This window comes from Podarcis cretensis (assembly GCF_951804945.1).
Source record: "Podarcis cretensis genome assembly, chromosome: 5".
NCBI classification, from domain to species: Eukaryota; Metazoa; Chordata; class Lepidosauria; order Squamata; family Lacertidae; genus Podarcis; species Podarcis cretensis.
Window position 1 is genome coordinate 58,406,375 of NC_137174.1, and position 18,944 is coordinate 58,425,318.

Genomic DNA, 18,944 nt, shown 5'->3' on the forward strand with positions numbered 1-18,944 from the left:
ATGGAGTCTGCTTGCTGTCCCTTGGTTGGAAACGTTCCAAGCAGTGATCCATTCCATAATACAATGAACTATGTATTTTTGCGTTGGATGAAATTTGACAGTTTTTAGAGGGCAAAGTATAATATCACTGAAAGCCATTGATTTGTCAGAATTGAATAGGAAGTACTGTCTTCCTATACTCTTATGTGTACCTCATCCTTACTCATTTAAAGCTATACAAGTTGTTGTTGGGTTTTTTGTGAACTATGGTGATGAGTTACCTCTATAGCCATGAGCTGCTTCATCTTTCAACCATCTTGTCAAATGCAAATATTAGTGCACTTGCTTAAAGGGTTCTTCCGTTCATGTGCTCTTCTTTCCTGCAAGAAATGAAGTGTCAGCCCAATCCTCATTCTTTTTTAATCGAAAGCTTTGGTCATAGCAGTTTGAGCTCCGATTCACATGGACAGTGCATTGACAATCTGCTTTTTAAATTGTCCTCAGCAATAATTCAAGCAAGACAAAAGTTGCCATACTCCCTAAAGCTATACAGTTTAGTGAGTGTGCAGATATTAAAAAATGGGTAAAGGATCCCTCTTAATCAGACCAACAGAGCTCACTCAAATTAATGGTATCATCTTTCCTCATCCATTGTGCATAATTCTCCGGGTCCAAGGTCAAATGTATGGAATCACTGTGTGTCCAAATAAAGATACAAAACAAAGAAACAATTCCTTTCATTAAGGGGCTTAAGAGGCTGGTAATTGACTAGTGTAGCTTTTAGAGAAAGCTAGTTACTGAAGGTAATTGCAGTAACATGAGTAATGAAAACAAACAAGTCAGGGTACTGCAGCAGACAATTTAAATGAGAGACATGGGGAATTGTAAGGGGACAGTTGAAGCTATTAACCAATTATCACCTTCACTCAACAGCTGCATCCTATTTAACGCCTTGTAAAGATCAAAAGATTTGCAAATAACACCATGGCTTTGCATCAGGGGAACAACCAGGACACAACATACATTTGGGGAGGTTGGGGGTGCCTTCATAGTATGGCTAAACAAAAGATAAGACAAACGGTGTTTTGAGAAAAAATTGAGTTTAAATGAGTTTAAACTTGGATCCAGCACTCTACTGTCCACCGCTTCCATAAGAAATAGCAACATCAAAGACAAATCTAAAAAGCATACAATTCGGAAGGCACAAACATCGACAGTAATCCAAACAGGAAATAGTTAAACTCTGCAGAGCTTGGAAAAGTAACCACAAATACTACACACAGTAATAACCAACAAATATAAATGTCAATATGGTAATAAATTTAAAGAGGAATACAATTACTTTTATGCTTACACTGAATAAAATCCTTGTGCTGGAATTTTTGCAGTGGTTGGCAACATATCTCAGCAGAATGCAGGTTAGGTGCACAGTTGGCCCACAAGTTCCCAAAGATCAGATTTCAAAACTGGCTTGGGGTGGCTGTTTCTCCCATCCTCCTCTCCTGCATTTTCAGTGTAGAGTGTAAACCACCTGCGCACAAACTATCTTTTGCGTTCTGTGCAGCAATTCACATTTGGTCAGTGGGTAATCACAAAAGGTTTAGCATCTACACTGTGGAATGAAGTATGATTATTTCAAATAGCAACTGTAACCAATAGGTGGGAAACCCACTTTGTGATATTGTCATACCTATTTAATTTTAACTCGGATGAACAAGCATAGGGCCCAGCAAAACCTTCATGACAAAAAATTATGTGAATGGCTTCACAAATTACTGTGCAGTTTTCTTTTGGAGGTGATGGGGGTGACACTGTTTAAATTTGCCTATATCATGTGCTCTTTCCACACAGAAAAGCAAGGACATTTTTCACCTTCTGTTAGCAACCGCTTTGTCAGTGTAATGTGAAACATTCTTTAATTGACTGAAGCATTTCCTGTTTAATCAGAAGAAAAAAACAGCTGCCTATGGGTTAAGCTAGATGTTACAGCAGTAGAGAGGCACATGTGTAATAGTTATCCCACATTCATACCATACATTTAGGGCACTATGTTAGCACTTTAAACAGTCATGACAGTCTCCTAACAAATACCCATATTTAGTGCATTTTGGTAAACTGTTTTCAGAGGTTACCAAGATGTGTTGAGAAGTGGCAGGTTTTTTCTAGGAAGCTAACATTTCAGATGCTGTATGAAGGAAATATGTTTCTGGTAACCACCTGATTTTCTTCTATAGCAAAGCCAGGTCACAGGAAGGATTTCATTTTTTCTGCAACAAGCAATCTTATCTTTTCAAGTTAACACGGGCCCCTATCTCCATGTTATCTATAATTTGTTGTCTCTTATGTAGCCCAAACAACATTCAGAGATAACACTACTACTCATAAATGTACAGTATTGGAAATGAAAATAGTAGAGTTTCACATTGAAATTTGTAATTTTCTAGATACAAAATGTGAATTTAGGAAGAAATTGGGAGATTCTTCAGAGTTCTCCCATTCCTGGATAAATAGGCAGGTTCAATTTGCAATTTATATTTCCAAAACATTTTTCTATGGCAATTACATAATGATTGTTTGCCTTGTCTTCTAGGTTATGGGACATTGAATGTGGGGCATGTTTGCGAGTTCTGGAAGGCCACGAAGAGCTGGTGAGATGTATTCGCTTTGATACCAAGAGGATAGTCAGTGGAGCCTATGATGGGTGAGAATTTGTTATTAATTTATTAATTAAATTTCTATCATGCCTTTCATCCAAGGATCACAGAGCATTTTACAAATTTAGTGGTGAAATAGAGATGTCTAGAGTCTCTCCTACCCACCCCAAACTAACCCTGAAGGCTAGAAAATTAGAAATGCCTAACTCTGACAGATCCAGTGCTTCACTGAGCAAGTAACCTATATGCAATTTGGATTTTTAGAAGAAAGAGAGAATCAATTTTCCCCATTCAGCATTACAAATATAAAATGCAAGAAGAACAGATACCAGTAGTATTTAAAGGAGGATATATTAAAATACATTGCAGGTTCTGCAAAGACAACCACTTACAGTAGCAATCAAATTTGCTTTCCTGCTGGCCTCATTTGGATAAGTGGAAGGTAGAATTTGCTTATAAAAGTCCCATTAACAGGACCTAAAATAAAAGACATGCTTGGTGAGGTAAACACTACTTGGATTCACCAAATTATACATGTTATTACTATTACTGAAGTCATATCACAGTACAATACAGTGTAATGTTTATCATTCCTTCCATTATAATTGATGTCACCTCTTTAGTTTTAATTTATCTTTATGTTAACCATACTGTCAGGCCTGGTCGTTGTCCTCTTCAGATCACCACACAAACGCTTCTTGTTATTTTATAAAACTTTTTATTGCGTATTAACAAAACAATCTTATAAACGGTTCTTAAATATTATTCCTCAGAGTCACTTATTTCAGATACAGTGGTGCCTCGCAAGACGAAATTAATCCGTTCCGTGAGGCTCTTCGTATAGCGGTCTTTTTGTCTTGCGAAGCAAGCCCATTGACAGCTTAGCGGATTAGCGCTATTAGCGGTTTAGCGGCTTTTAGCGGATCAGCTGATAAGCGGCTTAGGGCTTAGGAAAAGGGGGGGGGGGGAAACCCGCAGGAACTCGCAAGACATTTTCGTCTTGCGAAGCAAGCCCACAGGGAAATTCGTTTTGCGAAGCGCCTCCAAAACGGAAAACCCTTTCGTCTAGCGGGTTTTCCGTCTTGCGAGGCGTTCGTCTTGCAGGGCACCACTGTAGCTTCTGAGCTCTGCTTCTCCATGACCAGCCACTCTCAAAATGGCGAAGGCGCCCTTCCCTTTGTTTTCCCGCTCTTTTTTCTAACCTCCTGGCTAGAGCTGGCTTGTATCCCCCCTCCTCCGAATCTGAGCTAGAACTGAACCCTTGCCTTTCCTGGGAACAGCCGGTCCCTCCCTGTTGTTCCTCCTGTTCTCTTCTATTAGATTCACTGCTCTCCTTCCCCCCTTGAGGAATGCTTTCTCCCTCTGAGAAACTGGAAACTTCTAACTCTTCCCTGACACATACGCTTCTCATTAAGATCTGTTATCTTCATATCAACCATACTATCTCCAGCCAACACAAGAGAAAACAGCAAAGCTAAGTTGCAAGAACAGATGCACATCTGTTTTTTTCTCCATGAAATAGATTGATCAGCTGAGATGGATTAACAACTCAGTTTTTTTGATTTCATGTAGCGCTTGCACTTCCTTTTTAATGAATCCCCGGTTCTTTCTTCTTTTTTGTACCACCAGGAAAATAAAGGTGTGGGATCTGGTAGCTGCACTGGACCCTCGTGCCCCTGCTGGAACCCTCTGCCTGCGCACTCTTGTGGTAAGAGGTTTTGATTGATCTTGGGTGGGAGGGAATATATTTACCCAGTATTAATACATAATAAAACTTCACCTGGATTGTCAAATGAGAGTTAGACTAAAATATGTTCCTCCTTAGCCATGCCATCAAATCTAATCCATTAAAGAATGCAGCTTTGTGTAAGCTTGCATCGTATGCAAAAGAAGTCCTAATATAGGTTAGTCTTGAATTTGCCATGCCTTAAAGTGGAGAATAAGCAGAATACAAAGACTCTAATGGTGGCATTGAGCTTGTCTGCTCTGTAGCAAATGTGTCCATTGTTGTAGCAATGCAGTTGTGCTTTTTCCAAACTAATTCACACAGTATAGGCCAGCTCAACTCTTCTGCCTGATATATATCTAAATACCGTTGTGCTGCTTTATAGAGAACATAGGACCCAGAGGATAAGTGAAAAAGCAGCCACCTTGTTTCGTTGTTCTGATCCTAGAGGACCAAATATATGAAGTGGTGTAGAATTCATTAAGCCTTAATGAGGTGCTGGGGGAGTCAGTGCTTATTACCCCTGAGTGACTATGTTCACACTTCAGCTGAGACTGACTTGTGAATCCTGCTGCTCGTGGCTAAACCGCCACTGTAAACAAACCCTAAGATTTCACTGCCTCATTAAAGTTGTGTCTGATACTCTTACCTTCAAAAGGGTGAGCAGAAACAGGCAAGTTTTTAGGTGCTTGCAAACTGGGGAAATGTAACATTTGCTGTTTTGCTGCATCTCCTCAGGATCTGAAATTAAACCTGTCTCTGCAATGAATGCAGCCTAGTGTCTGCTGTTTTATTTTCAATTTCCAGATGATAAGAGGAAAGGCCACATAATAAATACTCATTTCACATAAGAGAGTAAGAAATGCTCTGCTGGATCAGAACAAGGATTTGTCTAGTCCAGCATCCTGTTTTCACCAGTAGCCAGCCAGATTGGACTAGAATGGCCACAAATGGGACAAAAAGCAACAACTAACTTTTCTAAGTGCCCTCCTCCATCAAGTATTCCCAGCTTCTGGTATCTAGAGGTTGAACATGAGTGCAAACTGTTTCCTGATTTTTTTCACAGAAATGGTTTGTTAGGTAATGAAAGGACTGCTTATTTGTGCAGTTGGTTCTTTAGGAGGTGTATACTTCTGTATTAAAAGCTCACATTTCTGCAATCAGAAACATACAGTGCTAAGATCACAGCAACCCTTAATGCTTCTGAATTTGACTTGTCTCCCTTTCCCCATCCAGGAGCACTCCGGCAGAGTTTTCCGGCTCCAGTTTGACGAATTTCAAATAGTTAGCAGCTCGCATGATGACACCATCCTCATCTGGGACTTCCTGAATGATCCAGCTACCCAAGCAGAATCTAACCGCTCCCCTTCCAGAACATACACTTACATCTCCAGATAAATAGCACTACACTGTACCTCACACTTGCACAGGTAAAAACAACAACAACAACACGTTAATGCAGCAGGTAGGCTGCATGGTGGATAGACATGATTTGTGAATGGAGGTTTTGCTGGTTCCTTAACTGAGAGTATTACTGAAAGCCACTGCAGATAAAGGGGTGACAAGGGTGGTTCTGTCCTTTGGCTTCTCAGAACTTCCTTGCCTGTAGGAGCATTAGGAAGAAATGGCCATGTAACTGCAGTGGACCAAGAATGAATTAATTTAAATGAGCACAAGCTGAGGAGAGAACGAAACTGAAGTTTGTAATGAAGAACCACTTCTTACTCTAGCACTCTACCTGGGAGGTGCAATTTTCCTACCTCAGCCAAGGATCAGAAACAAGTGATCAGGAAACAGGAAGGAATGTTGTGATCTTTTGTGAGGTTCCTCAAGGGCTCAACCGTCACCCGTACTTTTGAAACATCAGAGTGCTCCATCCAGATTCCTGGGCACTCCAATCAGCTCCTTGCCACTTCTCAGCACAACTGCCACCTGCAACAGAAACAATGTGGAGGTGCTGTCACGGTCTCTCCCCAACATATTTTGGGTTTTCCCTCCTTGCCGCCACCACACCATCTGTCCTACAAGATGAACGTTAACAATAACTTGGGAAACAGATCACATACACAGGCTGAGGGGTTCACACACATACCCCAAATGTATCCATTTTGAAAAATCTAGATTGCCTATAATCATCTTTTGATGGTTTATAAAATTTCATTAACAAAAATGTGGATGACAAATAGTTCTTGTCTTTTCTTTCCTAGGACTCATTTAAGCTGCGATATTTAAATTACCTGCCAATGCCAGGGCAAAAGAATTATCCACATAACAGATATAACTGAAGAGAGAGGCTCTCAGACACACTTCTGGAACCAAGTCAGCATGGGGTTGATCTCGGACAAGGTCTTCTCAGTGCAGCTGACTGCTCAAGTGCTGCTATATCAGAAGATTCCTTTTATCTTTCCTGAATGACTGATGTGTTATACCTCCCCTCTTCACCCTCTTCTCCCTCCCATCTCCTCTCTTGTCCTGAGTGCAGATGTCCTATAAATATATTTAACATGTTGCCAGAATTTCTTGCTTCGCTCTTAAGCAGAAAAATCCTTGCCACCATTCGTTCCCATGGGAGAATCACCTTGTGATGTGTTGGTAGGTGGGGAACAGCAGGCTGATGCCTCTACCTTTGGGGACTTGTGATAAGGACGCATCTACTTTTTTGTAGCTGGGCCTTGGACTTTAAAGGAGGGCCAACTTGATGCCAAATGAAGGCCCCGGTGGCCAGAAACCAGTCGGGAGATAATGATGAAGTCTAAATAATTTCAGCTAAGCCCTCTGCAGTTAGTCACTTGTCTAAAATCTTCATCTGGCGGATGCCAGTAAATGAAAGGTGAAGCTTTCTTCTGCCAAAGTCTAATTTACTTAAGAGGTGAGACTTACTGGTGACAGCATTGGTGATGGGCAGTATTTCTGCTGTCAAAGTATATGAATATATTTCCATGTTCTTCCTTCCCTCCCCACATGGTGCAGTATTGCACCTCTGCTCCTCGCCCCCCCCCCCCGGAAGAAGAATATGGTATCAACAGTAGCAACCACCCTATTCCCTCAGCACTCAGCCAAGACTTCCGACTTTTCCTGTTAACCTGATTGTGTCATTATTCGTTGGCTGGCATTTGTGCTTTGTTGCCATACTCTGTTGGAAGGGAACTCCTGAAAGAACGGGAGATTCTGATGACTCCACATCTTAGTCTGTAAGCTGCAAGGTCATTTTGTGGTGGAAGGGATAATAGTAGAGGAGAACAGTGGAGGGTCTTAGGTAGGGACAGAAAAGACCAAAAGCAAACCTGTCGTATGGTACTACATAACCCCCCATCATTGTGTGGGAATAGCATAACGCTTGTCTCCTACAAGGAAGGGTTAACTTCTTTGGCCAAGATTTTAAATTTGGAAGTTAGGGGGAAAGAGCTTCACTTTTATGCTGCTAAGCAGGTCCCCCTCTGTGGCCTGTCTCCTCTTCATTCACTTGGGAGTAGCAATTTCCCCACAGTGAAATTTGGTATTTGCCATGGCGGGCTCAGAAAGTCAGTGGAAACTAAGAATAAACGGGCAGCTGGTTCTGTCCTGTAGTTCTCTACTCTGGTTCAAAAGTGAGAGTTTTGTGCAAGTGCTCTGCCTAACCCATGGATTCTCAGCCTGCGTATCATCCAGGGCTGCATTAGCACCAAAGGCATAGTCAGAAGTATTTGTTCTCTTGGGGTAGGGATAAACATGCTGATCTTGGTTTGCTTTTCTTTTTAAGTGTTTCTTTGAGCAAAGGCAAAGGAAGTCACAGCTGCAGCTAGAAGGCTTTCCTTAACTGTGCTATCCTTCGGAGTATGAAAAAGGTTGCCTTGCACACTGAATTGCAAAGCAAGATGGAAAACGAGAGACAGATTGCCACATACTAGTTCTTCATTATGTTTGAAAGCTCACTGTCGCCCCAGCCCTGTTTCATCACTATTACTCGGATTCCATTTATACTTTGTAGTACAGTATTGACAATGTGTGGAACAGACTGTAGATCCACTACAACTGGAGCATCAACAGGTTATTTTCTCTTGCTCGCTGGCAGAGCTGTGAGATCAGTATTTTCTCCCGTGTGTGTGTGTGTGTGTGTGTGTGTGTGTGTGTGTGTAGGGAAGTGTCTTTGGCGGTGGCTCTGTCAAGCACATAGGGGGGTTGTTTCTGTTATGTGGAGTTGGAGATCAGATAAGAGACAATGTCATTTCTGGTGCAGCCTTTCCTTATCTTCATAACCCTTCTCTTCCCTGCTGTTGTTCCCAAACACACCTAACTGCTTTGGGGCTTTAAAACAAACAAACATGGTACTGGAGAATTAATTCTAATGTATAAAACCTGTCACCAAGGGGAAAGTAGTGAGGTTTTTTCCTGTTAAGTCATTTCAAGGAAGAAGCTGAAATGGTGCTTTTCCAACAGAAGGAGGGCCCACCATGCCTTGGCATGGAGAAAGGCCACTGCAAAAAGCAAGACCTCCCTCCAACTTCTACCCCACTCAAGTTGCATGAAGTTTACAGCCTTCAGCCTCCTGCATCTCCAACCATTTGGGGAGGGCTTTGTTCTTCACTGGAAGAGAAAGGCTCTAAAGCATCTCCATACATGGACATTTCAAGGGTTAATTTGATATGGGTAATTCCAAATGGATGTGATGCAAAAGCTGAAAAGGGAATTTTAATGACGTTTCTGAAGAGGGGCTGAGCCCTAATATCTTTCTTTGCAATGAAATGCTAACTTGGAATTGCTAATCACAAATGGCCTTGCCTTTCACTGGTGTGGAGCGGAGAGCTCCACAGGCAGGTATTTACAGAAGGAAAAGCAGCGCACAACTGGCTCTGAGCCATAGGAGAGAACCTTGCTGTAAAACTCTGCATTTCTAACCCTAGAGCAATTGAGTAGTTTAAATAACATAAGCTCAGCCTGGGCACCCAGCTGAATACGTAGCATAGGACCCCCCCCCCCCCCCCGCAGCAACGCTAAGCCACTTTCACCGTTCCTGATTAGGCTTCTGAACAAGTTGGACCTTTTGATGACTATTTTAAGACTTTATGCTTGCTTCTGAAATTAGAAGATGGGAGAGAGACCAGCAAAAAACAAACCTATTTTGACTTCATAAAAGAAAAGGAGAGTGGTACATATGTGTGTTCCCCTTCTCTGGGTTCATATATGAATCTGCCAATTTGAACTCATGTGATTGGTACCTCTCCAAATGAGGTCTTCTGGTCCTGGGGGTCTTTTCCCTTCCATGCTATGCTCAGACATGTTTAGGAGTTAACAGTGTTATCAAAAGAAGTGACTACTTGTGTGCTGTTTTCTGCTGTTGCTTCATACCAGGAAGGAACTATTCGATATAGGAGGGTAGGAGGAACATTCAGTAGTTTTTAGTTACAAAGGCTTATACGGTTTGCATGCCTTCCCAAATTCTCTTGGATTTGGGAAGAAAGAATTGGGGAAACTCTAGGTGGCACAAGGCACATATATGGTCTCTAAGTGGCCTACATATATGATGCATTTTAACAATGCTGAGCTGTGCCCTAATCCATTCCTCTTCCTTTAATCAAGTGGTCAAATAGGGGGGTTGGGGCGGGAGGGGTTTCCCTGAAGAAGGAAGCTTTTTGGATTTTTCCTCAAGCTGCAGTTCTGGGTAAATCTCCTTTTTCTGAAATCAATCTTACATATCCAGCTGAGAGTGAGCCAACTGGTTGTGGAAGCACAATTCTCACTTTAGGCCATCATGTCCTGGGCAGTTTCCACTTGGGTTTAAATGCTGCATCCTGGGAACTGCATGCTCTGGAAGCAACACTTCTGTATTGTAAGTCACCCTCTGCATCTTTCTGATTTATAACATGGCTGCTGGAATAAAACATGGGTGCAGCCCATGCTTTATTTATAGGCTCCCCTTCAGAATTGTGATTGACTAGTTCGCAATCTGCTTCTTAAAATCAGAGCTCTTTTCAGGACTGCAGCATCCTATGTCATGGGCATAGTTATACATTATATCTTTGGTCTGCAAAATGCAATTGGGCTGTAGCACATGAATTTAGGTCTTCTAAAGTGGCAGTAATCATACAGAGATTTACAATTAGTGACCTTTCAGTGATGCAAGGTATGCTCAGGAGGTAGACCTTTGACAAATCAACAATAACCTTCACAATGGAACATAACTATGAGGTTAGCCCCATTAAGAAATCATTATTACCTGGCTCTAGAGCTCATGCAAATTCACTGATCTACAGACACCATTCTAGATGCAGAAATGCTTTCCCTAAAGCACTACTCAGCTTTTCTGGAGAAAGTACAAGTAGTGGTCTGTTCTGTAGGTCTACTTGTGTACATTAAAAAACTAAAATTCACTGTTCAATGCAAATCAGTAAAACACCCAAATTCACTTAATTTGTATTGATTTGCATGCTTTCTTCTGAACTCTGCATTTGGGCACTTGCACAAGATCAAACGGACAAAGAAAGTTTGGACAGACAAGAGGGTTGTGAAAAGCTGTATGAGTGTGAGCGAAACAAGGTTGCAAGGATAGGCTTCAAGAAACTAAAGCTTCAGATTTTGACCTGAGCATTTCACAATGGTTCTTGCATGATTTCAAATGTATTTTCACTATAATGAGGGCTAGAAACTTGCTTTTTAAAAAGGGAAGCTGGGATTCTCAGGAATCTAATATGCATAAATCATTGTTGTGCACGCTGCCCAATCTATGATGCCCAAAGCAGATGCTTTAGCAGAAAGGCACAGAGGACCATTTTCTAAATACTCCATGTTTATTTTTTCCATGTTATTGGCTGCCTTTGCTGGTTAAAGCAGAGCTTTTTTTCCTCCTTCTCTCTCTGGGACTAAAATGGTCATAGATGGTCAAAAAAATTCACTTCCAAATTATGAATTTAGGCTGAGTAGGGAAAAGTAAGGTAGCTGTTGATCCATACAAGAGGAAATGCTCACAATATAAATTGCTAATTCTAATATCTTTTTGTACAGCACGTTAGTGTGGGGGTTGCAGGTTTAAAATCTGGCAAAATTGAATTGGCTCTTATGACAATTTATTCTCTTAACAGCTTGCTGCTCCTTTGAAAGCAAACACCCACTAGACCAGTGCATGCCTTTAGCAACTGCAGGAAGCTCAGATAACTGTGGGCACAGAAGGTTAAAAAGAAAGCACATGATCTCTTATTTTTATTTGTAACTCTGCTCTCTTTGTTCTCTAGATTCTAAAAGTAATGAGTGCTTTGGAATTTTTGTGATTATGTTCTGGTGATGTGTAGCTAACGTACTAATGTTCACTTGAGCTAGGGTCATGGTAATGTGTGGTTTTTTTAAGAAAAAATATTTTAACTGTTCAGAAGATAACTTAAATACAATTATAAGATTAAGCTGTGAACCTGCTGAGCGTGTGTTTTTTCTTTAATCTTAAATGAATGTTTGTTTCCCAGGCACTATGTCAATGAATGAACTAGTGCAGAACTTCAACCTCATCTCATTGACTGTCATTCATTCACACTGGGGTAGCTTATTCATAAAATCTCAGTGTACTTTATAAGAGTTCCATTCATTAATGATATCTTCCATCTAAAGCACTGTAAATTGATCAAAACGTGTGACAGCAAAAGGAGTGCATTTAAAAAGGGAAAATGGATCCTAAATGGATCCTACAGGATAATTGAGTGAAAAACTGTGACCTTCCCTTATTTAGAAGATGCACAGAATGCAGCTATTTAAATGTTTTTGGTTCAAAGATGACATACAGAATAATTCAAATTCTACCTTCTTACTGGACCCACCATGTTGCTTTGCCACCTTCTGGCTAACTTTTCCCATTAGGTATATTTTTATGTGTGTTTAAGGCCAGTCCATTGTTTCCCTGACCTGGGTTTTCTTTGCAGTTAGAAAGTTTGCTCTCCTAGCAGTTCACTTAGTCCACTGAAACTGGCCTTTTGGAATCTTGGTTTAAAAAAGAGAAAATTCAACTAACACGCTACACATGAATCCAACAAAACAAAATACCTTAGGTGGTTTGGACAGAACCAAGGATGGAGCTCCACACTCCTGGCCGCACATTTATAGAGTCAGAAGGGACCACAAGGGCCATCTAGTCCACACCCTGCAATGCAGGAATCTTTAGCTCAATATGGGCCTTATCCCCACAACTCTGAGATTAAGAGTTTCATGCTCTACCGACTGAGCTAGCCAAGCCTCGTCTTGGCTTCTGCTGCTCTCTCTTTTGTCTGCCTTGCATTTTCAATAAGACTAGTGTGTATCACACTATGTTCTAGATGTCACTGTACCATATATTGCAGCAGACCTGCCTACTACCTTCTCCATGATTTTCCTTCAGGAAGGCTGGTGGGAAAACAGATGGAAAACATAGGCACCTTGGAGGCACCCTCAAAACAGCAGGGCCTATATTAAGTAAAATCTGTTCTGTGTATCATAACATCCTTGTCCAACTATGCAAAATGCCTGTAAATTGCCTGTACAATCTATGGTTGCAGAGCAAAACCATGAACCAAGGGCAGGGAGGGGGAAAACAGTTATTTTCCAATTAGAAATCAAACTCCAAAGATTGCTTGTTTGCTGGATTTAACAAATGTTTTAGACTGCAAAAAACCCAAAACCATCCAAGTAGCATTTCATTTAAGAAATAATATAAAAATTTAACAAAACAAATTCTAGACATTTCCAAACGTTTGAGGACAAATCAACCACAATACTAAACTTGAAAGATCCTGAATGAAGAAAGAGGGTTCTGGCATCACCAGTTAAGGAAACCCTTCAAAACAGTATTGCAGACCATAAAAGTTGCTAGCCCTCAAAATTATTTACTAGCCTGGTAGGGGTTGGTAAAGAAGCATATATGCGCTGCCATTTCTCTAAATTTTACAGCATTGCTTGCTACTAGTGCCTTCACTTTTTACTTGCGTATTTGGAAGGTTTGTTTGTCCCTGTTTTGTTCTCAGGCTACTGGGCCCCTCACAGGACACTGCCTGTTGCTCTCCCCTTTTCACCTCCTATTCCTAACACGCCAAAGGACGTATTTCCACTAGGTTTCCAGCTCAGTGTGGACATTCGCATGACTGGCTTTCTAGGTAGTATATACCGTATTTTTCGCTCTATAGGACACATTTTTCCCCCTCCAAAAATGAAGGGGAAATATGTGTGCGTCCTATGGAGCGAATGCAGGCTTTCACTGAAGCCTGGAGAGTGAGAGGAGTCGGTGCGCACTCCTCTCAGCAAGCCTGGGGAGCCCGACGGGAGTTCCCGCCGGGCTCCCAAGGCTTGCGGATAGCAGCCTGCATCCCGAAGCCTGGGGCGCACTGAGCAGCCTTCCCGCTGTTCCCCGACCTGGTTTGGAGGCTGGCGGTGGGGGAAAGCAGCGCTTCTCCCCACCACCAGCCCCACAAGCTCGAGGGACAGCAGGGAGGCGGAGCGCCGCCATCCCGCTGTTCCCCGACCTGGTCTTTGCGGCTGGCGGTGGGGGAAAGCAGCGCTCCCCCCCCCGCCAGCCCCAAAGAGCAGGTCGAAAGGAACCCAAAGCCTCCAGAGCCCAGTGGGGACTCCCGCTGGGCTCCGGAGGCTTCGGGTGAGCGCACCTTGAACGCACCGAACGCACCTTGACTTAGAGGGGAAGAACAAGAAAAAAAAATTCCTGTTCTCCCCCTCCTATGGTCCGGTGCGTCCTATGGTCCGGTGTGTCCAATAGAGCAAAAAATACGGTACATTTTATCTTTTGGCACCCTGCCTTGAGGAAAGGGACCTGGCTAAATCTGGACTACGTCAAGTAGTATGTTCTGGGCAGTTACCTGCTGAGGTCCTCTGCTTCACTCAGTCGGCCACCCAAGATGCTGTTTTGAGGAGCAGTGAGAAAACTGAAATCCTAAAGTGGCTTTGTTTAGGATTCCCAACTCCAATGATAAAATGTGCTATGAGAAAGGTAGAGTATATTTCACATATATACTATGCTGGGGTGGAAAGGCGCTGCATCACTCCCCCCCCCCTGCCCAAATCCAATGATCTACCAACAGGAACCAGGTCCAAAAGGCATATGGTTAAAATTTAAAAAACTGGGAGCCTTCTGGTGCTTTCTGTACGGAGGGATTCATTTTCAGTACCAGAACTGAAATGAGCCTCAAGCCATTTCACACAAAAATCCACTCCGGATGAGCTTTCTTCATTTCAGCTGCCTCATTGAGGTGAACAAAGTTTTGGGAGTCAAAAGCATTTGCTGATCTGCAGTAGCTCACCCAAAGATTGTCCCTAGATTCTGATCAACTTTCTGCCCACTCCTCTGCTATGAAATGCCCATGCATTGGAGCTGTCCTTAATCATGCATTGTTGTACTAAAATTGTAGAGGGTGTCTTTAAATTGTCCTGAGTCTCCTTGCTCTCAACCACCTTCCAAATCTGCTCTGGACAAAGCTATGGGCATGCATCTCATGTACTTTTGCATCATGATGCACATCCAATGTTGAGAAATCCCTTGAGCCAGGACAATGCATTGACACAACAGGTTTATGAGACTTGCTTGAGGTCTCATGCTACACACTAGCAATGGTGGGTGCGATGTCAGAATGCAAAAGTTTGGGTTCTGCTCAAAAATCATTGCACAGATGAGTGTAATGTCATCATGCAGGGAAAATTGAAATTTGAAAATGAAGTGCCTCTTCTGAAATTGGCCCACAGTGCGAGAAGCATGTCAGCTGGGAGTTGAAAGGCATTATGGATAATTGATCCTGGAACCTGGAATAGCACTCAGTTACTAGTGTGGTACTGAAGAGAAGCAAGATACTTGTGCATCTTCGCCCAAATATTGGTATACCAGGTAGGTGGGAGAGCTAGAAGTGCTCCAAATTCTTTTTCTGGGGCAGCAAGAAATATCCAACCTTGGCAGAATGCCCGGTTTCCGCAAAACAAATTCCATCCACCAACTTATAAGAATACAAAAGTGTTCTTTCATGGCTAGAGTGAAGGCTTGAGAAGCGGTGGCCACCCAGTCTAGGAAAAAAGGATTCTTTTGCTGCCAAGAGTTTTCAGTCTTGTGGCTTGTGGGCTGCCTCAGCCTCACAAGCTCTCCCAAAAATAAAGACTTCTGACCGTAAATTGAGTAACTGCGGCCGGCTCTTTGTTGCTCTTGCCCTCCTCTTGCCAACTCAGTTCATTACCAAACTCTGAAGGTGTCTGTTTCACCTGCTTTACTGCCTCATTTTCCAAAAGGGAAGTATTTGTTCTGAGTAGGAAAGAACAAGGAAAGAAATTTGGTTTCGTTTGCATTTTAATGTGAAACTAATTCACCCTTCTCAAACTAATGCACAAATGCATTTTGCGATTCAGTTTTCCAGCCAACTTTTACAAATATGCATATATTGGCAGTAAGCATGCATAAAAAATGAATACATTTATGAAAATAACATACAAAATTGCCTTGTGTCAGGAAACTGCAAAAAAGTGTGCATTAGTCAAAGGGGCATAAAAAATGTTTTATTTGGATAAATTCACACTAAAATGCAGACAATGAGGATTTTTTAAAATTGCAAATTGCTGTGGAAATGTGGAGAACTGAGTGTAAGATTGGAAAAATGAGAAACAAAGAGAATTGAAATTGACATTACTGATTACTAAGGAGCAGAAACCACCTTTCCCTGGCACTGTTTCCTTAGTTTACAAATACTGCTTGGGCATTGCTAAGCAATGAAAGAACCAATTTTATTCAATGTAACATGGGCAGTGTGGCACAACTGGTTTTCTCCTCCTGATACTGGAGACTAATACTGAACACACCCTGTAGGAAATATGCTTTTAAAAGCCTAAATATTGGACAATAGCTCCATTGATGAATATTTGCATAACAACCATATATCCCACTGCTCCCAAAGTGAAGTGACTCAAGACTTTAAGACAGGGGTAGGCAACCTAAGGTTCATGGGCCAGATGCGACCCAATCGCCTTCTCAATCCAGCCCGTGGATGGTCCGGGAATCAGTGTGTTTTTACATGAGTAGAATGTGTCCTTTTATTTAAAATGCATGTCTGGGTTATTTGTGGGGCCTGCCTGGTGTTTTTACATGAGTAGAATGTGTGCTTTTATTTAGAATGCATCTCTGAGTTATTTATGGGACATAGGAATTTGTTCATTCCCAATATATATATATATAGAGAGAGAGAGAGAGAGAGAGATAGATAGATAGATAGATAGATAGATAGATAGATAGATAGATAGATAGATAGATAGTCTGGTCCACCACATGCTCTGAGGGACGGTGGACTGGCCCATGGCTGAAAAAGGTTGATGACCCCTGCTTTAAGAAGTTGGTACAGGCATTGTGCTAAGCATCAACAGAACTCTTCAAAAGGAGAAAATACTCCAGAGGTCACCAGTGATTTTGTGTGTGTGTAAGAACGTTCTATTCTATCCAATATCAATTAAGGCCACTTGTATTATTCTAGTACAGGGGTAGGAAGAATTCAGGGTCCCAGGATCTACTCTGGGTGTAGTTGTGTTTTTTTACTAAAACCTTAAGATCTACCAACTGGTGCCTGGTGCAAAAGACATACACTTACAGTGTAACCCTATACTTGCCTACTCAGTCATAAATCTTCTTGAGTTCAATAGGACACATCTGTTCCCAAGTAAATGTGTTAGGGTTGTTGTCTGAAAATTTACAGGGGAAGTGCCATAGCTCATTGAGAACAACTGCCAGCATCTCCAGATAAAGGTAAAGGTACCCCTGACAGGTCCAGCTGTGGCTGACTCTGGGGTTGTGGCGCTCATCTCGCTTTACTGGCCGAGGGAGCCGGTGTACAGCTTCCGGGTCATGTAGCCAGCATGACTAAGTCGCTTCTGGTGAACCAGAGCAGCACACAGAAATGCCATTTACCTTCCTGCCACAGTGGTACCTATTTATCTACTTGCACTTTGATGTGCTTTCAAACTGCTAGGTTGGCAGGAGTAGAGACCAAACAATGGGAGCTCACCCCGTCGGAGGGATTCAAACCGCCAACCTCCTGATCGGCAAGCCCTAGGCTCTGTGGTTTAAACCACAGCGCCACCCACGTCCCAGATAAGGGCTGTCCTATACCTGTAATTCTGGAGAACTGCTAATTGATGCAGACAATACCGAGCAAGGTGGACCAAATGGTCTGACTCAGTATAAGATGGCTTACTATGTTCCTTAAGAACTTTGAGTCTAGGAATTTGGTTAAAATATCAGAACTATTCTCCTGGTTCTCCAAAGCACTGCAATTTACCGCTCAAAGTGCTTTTATGCTAGTCAATAAATTCTCCATTTGATCTGAGGTTCGCCAGATACTGACTCCGTCAGCCCCTTTCCCTAGACTGTTTCTTGCCTTATCTCAAGGCTAATAGGCTTAAGCTGGGGTCAGTTGCCGCCCTTCGACTCTTACCGCTGCACTGTTACTGGGGTGAACCCAAAAAATATGGGCACCTCTCCAGATGTGTGACTGCATGGTGTGCCAACATGGTTTTAGAGCAAATTTAATCACACCAGGAGAAATTATTTTTTTAACAGAAGGCAACTTGTGTTTTCAGGCAGAAAATAAATCTCAATGCTTTTTTTTTTTTTAAGGACAATGTGATTGGGTAGGGAGAGGCACAAATTTATGCTAGTGGTTGGAGGGACTTTTTATTACTTTTGGGAAAGGTTTGGGACAGCAGACTCTTCCTTTCAACACCATCCAACTGGAACAGGAACAAAGATGCTGAGAAGCCTGGAGACAGACTGTTGCTATTTGGGGGTGGGATTCAAGCACATACCACCCAATTCAGGTTGTGATAGTAGATCAGGAAGACTTGCACAACAAACCCACTTTCCCAAAATATCAGATTTTTGGGAAATATGGAAAGTAATGAGGAAATGCACTGGAAAGTATGGAAAGTGTTTGATGCAACATTGTCTAAACACTCCCCGCAACCAGATAGAGATGAATGCTCACTAACAAGTCACCATTGTCTAGCTGCTCTGTGAACAAATGAATCAGGATAAGTGCTCAATCAACAGTTCACTTAGAAGCACCTCAAGTTTTATGAGGAATGGCTGAAGGAACTGGCCATGTTTAGCCTGAAGAAAGCACAATTAAGAAGTAATATGAAAGCCACCTTCAAATAGATGAAGCCAAGTTTGTCTTCTGTTGCTGCACATTGTAGGGATAGGAACCAAAACCAATGGGTTCAACTTAATGAGTGGATTTAGACCACACATTACTAAATATTGCCTGGTGGTATGAACTGTTCAACACCCTTGGAAAGCAATGAACTTTCCTTAGTTAGAGATTTTAGTTAGAGTCCACCTAGCAGTGGACTTCCCCAGTCTGCAAGGAGTTAAACTACATCCCCCACTTGAAATCTCTCTGAAATCTGTGAGGCTATATAGACTCAAGATGCATTGCTACCTCATCCTCCTCTAGCACCCGACATGAAATTCTGAAAGAAAAGGATTCCATTCTATGTTCTCCATTTAGGGCAGGAAGTCCACATGTTGCTGGACTCTCAACTTCCATCAGCCCCAGCATAGGCTCATTGAAATGAATGAACATGGCTAAGGTAGCCAATTAATTTTGATGGATCTACTCTAAACA

The 18,944-nt window shown here is 42.1% G+C and overlaps 1 protein-coding gene across 10 annotated transcripts in view; it reads left to right on the forward strand.

Annotated features, from left to right (window-relative positions):
- The window catches only part of BTRC (beta-transducin repeat containing E3 ubiquitin protein ligase), a 128,393-nt gene extending 116,656 nt beyond the window's left edge, over nucleotides 1-11,737 (forward strand). For 9 of the 10 annotated variants that reach the window (XM_079977445.1, XM_079977447.1, XM_079977442.1 and 6 more), the window contains 4 exons: nucleotides 2,570-2,680; nucleotides 4,263-4,341; nucleotides 5,596-5,789; nucleotides 6,567-11,737. In XM_079977445.1, coding sequence (XP_079833571.1) covers nucleotides 2,570-2,680; nucleotides 4,263-4,341; nucleotides 5,596-5,757 — 352 coding nt within the window. In that variant the 3' untranslated portion in view covers nucleotides 5,758-5,789; nucleotides 6,567-11,737. The remainder of the gene's footprint in view (nucleotides 1-2,569; nucleotides 2,681-4,262; nucleotides 4,342-5,595; nucleotides 5,790-6,566) is intronic. The other variant, XR_013839335.1, reaches the window with a different exon arrangement.
- Nucleotides 11,738-18,944: the final 7,207 nt, after the last annotated feature.